We start from the raw sequence: 8310 nt of genomic DNA on the forward strand, positions 1-8310 counted from the left end.
TGGTCCTAGTTCTAGTGGGTCCTAGTCTTATGGGTCCCAGTCTTAATGGATCCTATTTCTGGTGTGTCCCAGTCTTAATGGGTCCTAGTTCTAATGGGTCCCAGTCTTAATGGGTCCTAGTATAGTGGGTCCCAGTCTTAATGGGTCCTAGTTCTAGTGGGTCCCAGTCTTAATGGGTCCTAGTTCTAGTGGGTCCCAGTCAATGGGTCCTAGTTCTAGTGGGTCCCAGTCTTAATGGATCCTATTTCTAGTGGGTCCCAGTCTTAATGGGTCCTAGTTCTAGTGGGTCCCAGTCTTAATGGATCCTATTTCTAGTGGGTCCCAGTCTTAATGGGTCCTAGTTCTAGTGGGTCCCAGTCTTAATGGATCCTATTTCTAGTGGGTCCCAGTCTTAATGGATCCTATTTCTAGTGGGTCCCAGTCTTAATTCCTAGTTCCAATGGGTCCCAGTCTTAATGGATCTATTTCTGGTAGTCTTAATGGGTCCTAGTTCTAGTGGGTCCCAGTCTAATGGATCCTATTTCTAGTGGGTCCCAGTCTTAATGGGTCCTAGTTCTAGTGGGTCCAGTCTTAATGGATCCTAGTTCTAATGGTCCCAGTCTTGGGTCCTAGTTCTAATGGGTCCCAGTCTTAATGGGTCCTAGTTCTAGTGGGTCCCAGTCTTAATGGGTCCTAGTTCTAATGGGTCCCAGTCTTAATGGGTCCTAGTTCTAAGTGGGTCCCAGTCTTAATGGGTCCTAGTTCTAGTGGGTCCCAGTCTTAATGGGTCCTAGTTCTAATGGGTCCCAGTCTTAATGGGTCCTAGTTCTAGTGTGTCCGATCTTAATGGTCCTAGTTCTAATGGGTCCCAGTCTTAATGGTCCTAGTTCTAGTGGGTCCCAGTCTTAATGGGTCCTAGTTCTAATGGGTCCCAGTCTTAATGGGTCCTAGTTCTAGTGGGTCCCAGTCTTAATGGGTCCTAGTTCTAGTGTGTCCCAGTCTTAATGGGTCCTAGTTCTAATGGGTCCCAGTCTAATGGGTCCTAGTTCTAGTGGGTCCCAGTCTTAATGGGTCCTAGTTCTAATGGGTCCCAGTCTTAATGGGTCCTAGTTCTAGTGGGTCCTAGTCTTAATGGGTCCCAGTCTTAATGGGTCCTAGTTCTAGTGGGTCCCAGTCTTAATGGGTCCTAGTTCTAGTGGGTCCCAGTCTATGGGTCCCAGTCTTAATGGGTCCCAGTCTTAATGGGTCCTAGTATAGGGTCCCAGTCTTAATGGGTCCTAGTTCTAGTGGGTCCCAGTCTTAATGGGTCCTAGTTCTAATGGGTCCCAGTCTATGGTCCTAGTATATCCCAGTCTTAATGGATCCCAGTCTTAATGGGTCCTAGTTCTAATGGGTCCTAGTATAGTGGGTCCCAGTCTTAATGGGTCCCAGTCTTAATGGGTCCAGTCTAATGGGTCCCAGTCTTAATGGATCCTAGTTCTAGTGGGTCCCAGTCTTAATGGATCCTAGTTCTAGTGGGTCTCAGTCTTAATGGATCCTAGTTCTAGTGGGTCCCAGTCTTAATGGGACCTAGTTCTAGTGGGTCCCAGTCTTAATGGGACCTAGTTCTAGTGGGTCCTAGTCTTAATGGATCCTAGTTCTAGTGGGTCCCAGTCTTAATGGGTCCTAGTTCTAGTGGGTCCCAGTCTTAATGGGTCCTAGTTCTAGTGGGTCCCAGTCTTAATGGGTCCTAGTTCTAGTGGGTCCCAGTCTTAATGGGTCCTAGTTCTAGTGGATCCTAGTCTTAATGGGTCCTAGTTCTAGTGTGTCCCAGTCTTAATGGATCCTAGTTCTAGTGGGTCCCAGTCTTAATGGGTCCTAGTTCTAGTGGGTCCTAGTCTTAATGGGTCCTAGTTCTAGTGGGTCCCAGTCTTAATGGATCCTATTTCTAGGTGTGTCCCAGTCTTAATGGATCCTAGTTCTAGTGGGTCCTAGTTTTAATGGGTCCTAGTTCTAGTGGGTCCTAGTCTTAATGGGTCCTAGTATAGTGGGTCCCAGTCTAATGGATCCTAGTTCTAGTGGGTCCCAGTCTTAATGGGTCCTAGTTCTAGTGGGTCCTAGTCTTAATGGGTCCTAGTTCTAGTGGGTCCCAGTCTAATGGGTCCTAGTTCTAGTGTGTCCAGTCTTAATGGATCCTAGTTCTAGTGGGTCCTAGTCTTAATGGATCCTATTTCTAGTGGGTCCCAGTCTTAATGGGTCCTAGTATAGGTCCCAGTCTTAATGGGTCCTAGTTCTAGTGGGTCCCAGTCTTAATGGATCCTAGTTCTAGTGGGTCCCAGTCTTAATGGATCCTAGTTCTAGTGGGTCCCAGTCTTAATGGATCAGTTCTAGTGGGTCCCAGTCTTAATGGATCCTAGTTCAGTGGGTCCCAGTCTTAATGGGTCCTAGTTCTAGTGGGTCCCAGTCTAATGGGTCCTAGTTCTAGTGGGTCCTAGTCTTAATGGGTCCTAGTATAGTGGGTCCCAGTCTTAATGGGTCCTAGTTCTAGTGGGTCTCAGTCTTAATGGATCCTAGTTCTAGTGGGTCCCAGTCTTAATGGATCCTAGTTCAGTGGGTCCCAGTCTTAATGGGTCCTAGTTTCTGTGGGTCCCAGTCTTAATGGGTCCTAGTTCTAGTGGGGCCTAGTCTTAATGGGACCTAGTTCTAGTTGGTCCCAGTCTTAATGGGTCCTAGTTCTAGTGGGTCCTAGTCTTAATGGGTCCTAGTTCTAGGTCCTAGTCTTAATGGGTCCCAGTCTTAATGGGTCCCAGTCTTAATGGGTCCTAGTATAGTGGGTCCCAGTCTTAATGGGTCCTAGTTCTAGTGGGTCCCAGTCTTAATGGGTCCTAGTTCTAGTGGGGCCTAGTCTTAATGGGACCTAGTTCTAGTTGGTCCCAGTCTTAATGGGTCCTAGTTCTAGTTGGTCCCAGTCTTAATGGGTCCTAGTTCTAGTGGGGCCTAGTCTTAATGGGACCTAGTTCTAGTTGGTCCCAGTCTTAATGGGTCCTAGTTCTAGTGGGTCCTAGTCTTAATGGGTCCCAGTCTTAATGGGTCCCAGTCTTAATGGGTCCTAGTATAGTGGGTCCCAGTCTTAATGGGTCCTAGTTCTAGTTGGTCCCAGTCTTAATGGGTCCTAGTTCTAGTGGGGCCTAGTCTTAATGGGTCCCAGTTCCAATGGGTCATAACTAAAATAACCATCAAAATTGGAGCTTCAGTCGTATAATTGGCCTCTTCTCTTAATGGGTCCCTATTACTATATGGCTCAGTCCTAATGGTCACAGATTATAATGGGTTCCAGTTCTGATGAGTTCTAATGGGACCCACATGCCTAATACTGTGGTAGGTAAACGACTTTAAATTAGTTTAGCCCAATCTGTGGAGGCAGTGGTAGGCCTATGGAACAGTCTGCCAGTACAATCTGTGGTGGTGGTAGGCCTATGGAACAGTCTACCAGTACAATCTGTGGTGGTGGTAGGCCTATGGATCAGTCTACCAGTACAAGCTGTGGTGGTGGATAGGCCTATGGAACAGTCTACCAGTACAAGTTGTGGTGGTGGTGGTAGGCCTATGGAACAGTCTACCAGTACAAGCTGTGGTGGTAGGCCTATGGAACAGTCTACCAGTACAATCTGTGTGGTGGTAGGCCTATGGAACAGTCTACCAGACAAGCTGTGGTGGTGGTGGTAGGCCTAAGGAACAGTCTACCAGTACAATCTGTGTGGTGGGCCTATGGAACAGTCTACCAGTACAATCTGTGGTGGTGGTAAGCCTAAGGAACAGTTTACCAGTACAAGCCTCTGGTGGTGGTGGTAGCCCAAGGAACAGTCTACCAGTACAAGCTGTGGTGGTGGTGGTAGGCCTAAGGAACAGTCTACCAGTACAAGCTGTGGTGGTGGTGGTAGGCCTAAGGAACAGTCTACCAGTACAAGCTGTGGTGGTGGTGGTAGGCCTATGGAACAGTCTACCAGTACACCTCCTCCCCTTTATGGCCGTTATGTAAATCAGGAAGATAAATTAGGGAGGTAAATTACGTAGGTAAATCAGGTAGGCAAGATAGGTAGGCAAATGAGATGGGTAAATCAATTAGGTAAATTAGATAGGAAAATGAGGTAGGCAAATTAGGTGGGTAAATTAGGTAGGCAAATTAGGTTAGTTATGTTAGCTACTAACAGGGAAAACATTATGGTCGTCTCTCTCCCTTTCATTCCTCTATTCATCTTCCTTACATTAGTGTCTCTTATTCACCGTTCACAATACTCGTTAGTTCTTTTATTTTGTACATATAAAAACAATATTACCAGAGAAAAGAATTATAATAAAACTGTGTCGAAAACCAAACAATGAGTTAGCCTGATAAAGCCATTTACAGCCTCGTGCCCCGCGCCAGACAGACGGGCACGGCCGGTCACTCGTTTCTTACCCAGGACGATGGACGACGACTGTGAATTATGTCAAACAATTTCTTTAACACAAAACCCTAACAGCTTATTTCCGACCAATCATTACCTCTATTGATAATATCTTTAATTATAATTGATATGGGTTAAGAAGTGTTAGATAGATGGGAAAATCGTTGTTAATACTGGAGTAAAAACAACCACTTGGGCTCGACCATAAGCCCGCCTGACGACAGTTGACGACTCCACCGCCGGCCGTCAGGTGGCAGCACGTGAAGGATCAACCTCTCTTACTTCAGATTAACCGAGTTTTCACTTTTTACCGTAGCATTTGCCTAATGACCCGGCTAATGCATAACCTAAGAGTGGTATTTACCCCCTCTGAGACAATGTCACAGTTGGCATTTAGCCGAGAGATGCATAAAACAGGGGACCTTATCCTCACCTGCCAGGGAGAGGGAGGGGGTTGGTAGTTAGCTAAATATTGGTGTGTCTGGTGTGAGGTTGTTGGAGGGTGAGGGTTAAGTAGTTAGACACACGCACGCACACACACATCTCAGTCTAGATACACACACACACACACACACACACACTACAGTAAGACAAGACTGGCGTAGCTTACGTTTGAGAGAGAGAGAGAGAGAGAGAGAGAGAGAGACAAATAAACGCGACCAAACACAATCAAAGTCTCGGTGTGAAATAGACGCCATCTTAGCAGCCATTTCTAATCCCTTCTCTAATCACCTAAGGTAAAAAAACATAACAAAACACAAAGGTAAACTCCTCCAACTCTTATACTTTAATTCTGAAAGATATCGTAAGTTTAAGTCCACTTTAATGTCCGAAAGACCAAGATGGCGTCGTAGTTACCCCAAGACTCGACCTTCACTAAGACACTGTGCTTTTTGATTCTAGTTACGAGGAATTTTTTTTTTTTCTTAAATTTGGTGAAAAATTGGGATTCCTATTATGAGTATATTTGGGGATGGAATAGGGCCTAGGTGTGTCATTCCTAATTTAGTCATTACTAATTTACAGCCATTCCCAATTCAGTCATTCTAAATTTACAGTCATTCCAAATTCAGTCATCTCAAATTTACTCATTTCTAATTTACAGTCATTCCTAATTCAATCATTTCAAATTTACAGTCATTCCTAATTCAGCCATTACTAATTTACAGTCAAACTAATAAACAGTCCTTCCTAACTGTCAACCATTCCTAAACTGTGATCAATTCTTAGTTTCTACCACTTGAAGCTTCTGTAGCCGAGTTGGTTTAACAATAACAGGTGGGTGCCTCTGAGTGCCACCCTAGACGGTGCCATGATGAAGGTTGGAACGTCTTGGCACTAGTTACCCTCCAGTGCCACAGTCTCCCAGTTACCCTCCAGTGCCACAGTCTCACAGTTACCCTCCAGTGCCACAGTCTCCCAGTTACCCCTCCAGTGCCACAGGTCTGCCAGTTGCACCCTCTCAGTGCCACAGTCTGCCAGTTACCTCCAGTGCCACAGTCTCCCAGTTACCCTCCAGTGCCACAGTCTCCCAGTTACCCTCCAGTGCCACAGTCTCCCAGTTACCCCTCCAGTGCCACAGTCTCCCAGTTACCCTCCAGTCCAGTCTCAGTCCCTCAGTGCCAGTCTGCCAGTTACCCTCCAGTGCCACAGTCTCCCAGTTACCCCCAGTGCCAGTTTACCCTCCAGTGCCACAGCTTCCAGCTCCAGTGCCACAGTCTCCCAGTTACCTCCAGTGCCACAGTCTCCCAGTTACCCTCCAGTGCCACAGTCATCCAGTTACCCTCAGTCTCCCCAGTTACCTCCAGTGCCACAGTCTCCCAGTTACCCTCCAGTGCCACAGTCTCCCAGTTACCCTCCAGTGCCACAGTCTCCCAGTTGCCCTCCAGTGCCACAGTCTGCCAGCCAGTGCCACAGTTACCCTCCAGTGCCACAGTTCCCAGTTACCCTCCAGTCACAGTCTGCAGTTACCCTCCAGTGCCACAGTCTCCCAGTTACCTCCAGTGCCACAGTCTCCCAGTTGCCCCTCCAGTGCCACAGTCAGTTACCTCCAGTGCCACAGCCCGGTGGCCAGCCCAGTCTCCCAGTTACCTCCAGTGCCACAGTCTCCAGTTACCCTCCAGTGCCACAGTCTCCCAGTTCCCTCCAGTGCCACCTCCAGTCACAGTCTGGCAGTTACCCTCCAGTGCCACAGTCTCCCAGCACCTCCAGTGCCACAGTCTGCCAGTACCCTCCAGTGCCATCCACCCTCCAGTGCCACAGTCTGCCAGTTACCCTCCAGTGCCACAGTCCATACCCTCCAGTGCCACAGCCTGCGGTGGAGTTACCCTCCAGTGCCACAGTCTGGCCAGTTACCTCCAGTGCCACAGTCTCCCAGTTACCCTCCAGTGCAGTCTCCCAGTTACCCTCCAGTGCCACAGTCTCACCCAGTTGCCCTCCAGTGCCACAGTCTCCCAGTTACCCTCCAGTGCCACAGTCTGCCAGTTACCCTCCAGTGCCACAGTCTGCGGAGTTTACCACCAGTTTTCACTATCTCTAAACATAAAATTTTCAGTGTTGTGTTTCGCTAGCGCCACACCATGTACACACACCTAGTGCCACACCATGTACACATAACACTAACACCATGTAGTGTAACACCATGTACACACTAGTGCTACACCACACATAACACTGCCAGACCATGTAGTACACACACCAATAGTGCCACACCATGTACACCACTAGTGTCACACCATGTACACACTAGTGTCACACCATGTACACACTAGTGCTACACCATGTACACATAACACTAAGTGCCACACCATATTCACACACCACTAGTCCCACACCATGTACACACACCACTAGTGCCACACCATCTACACACTAGTGCCACACCATGTACACAAAACACTATTGCCACACCATGTACACACAACGTCGGTACCACAACATGTACACACACACACACATCTCTCAACCAATCAACGCCATACCTGGGACATTTTTTCAACCAATCAGAGGCCAGGACTGAGGAGGGATCCATCCGGCAGTAAAGGTATGCTAATCAGCCCTCAGGTGGCCCACTGTTGCTCTATACTGTCAACCGGTTCATTGGTCCAAAGACAAATAATGAGAATTTCAAAAGGATAAGGCAATCACAGGTCTCTCTCTCTCTCTCTCTCTCTCTCTCTCTCTCTCTCTCTCTCTCTCACGTAAAACAAGTACTAAACAGGTTAGAAAAATACGATCATTACACAATTACAACATCATTTACAACTATTAATAAATGTTGTCTGTGTCTGAGTAACTATTTGTGTCTCTTGATTTGTACTTGGTTATGTTTTTAGTCCGTTGTTGTTGTTGTTGTTGTTGTTGTTGTTGTTGTTAGTAGTTGTAGTAGTGCTGTTGTTATTATTAGTTGTGGTGTTGTTATTGTTGTTGTTGTTGTTAGTAGTAGTTGTAGTGTTGTTGTTATTGTTGTTGTTATTAGTAGTAGTGTTGTTGTTGTTGTTATTGTTGTTGTTGTTGTTATCACTTGCTTTTATTATTATTATTACTGTTGTTGTTGTTGTTGTTGTTGTTGTCGTATTTGTTAGTTATTATCATTATTGCTGTTGTTGTTGTTGTTGTTGTCGTATTTGTTGGTTATTATCATTATTGCTGTTGTTGTTGTATTTGTTCACTTCATTACCAACATCATCACCTTTACTAACGTCATATTTACCGCATTACAACAGGTTAAAAGGCTCCTACCTATATAGTACAGGTGACCCCCCCCCTCCCCTCCCTCCGTGACCACCACTATTACTTCTTCTCTTACAGTGTGTGTGTGTGTGTGTGTGTGTGGTGTGTGTGTGTGTGTGTGTGTGTGTGTGTCATGGGCTATCCTTCAGAGGTGACTTAACATGACCTACGT

General features: G+C 46.7%; 1 protein-coding gene across 1 annotated transcript; it reads left to right on the forward strand.

Moving 5' to 3' along the window:
* Nucleotides 1-5721: 5721 nt before the first annotated feature.
* Nucleotides 5722-6945, forward strand: LOC121873969 (vegetative cell wall protein gp1-like). Its single transcript, XM_042377848.1, has 2 exons — nucleotides 5722-5727; nucleotides 5842-6945. The coding sequence occupies exons 1-2, from the start codon at nucleotides 5722-5724 to the stop codon at nucleotides 6943-6945; spliced, it is 1110 nt and encodes a 369-aa protein (XP_042233782.1).
* Nucleotides 6946-8310: the final 1365 nt, after the last annotated feature.

This window comes from Homarus americanus, unplaced genomic scaffold (assembly GCF_018991925.1).
Source record: "Homarus americanus isolate GMGI-L3 unplaced genomic scaffold, GMGI_Hamer_2.0 scaffold25827, whole genome shotgun sequence".
Lineage (NCBI taxonomy): Eukaryota > Metazoa > Arthropoda > Malacostraca > Decapoda > Nephropidae > Homarus > Homarus americanus.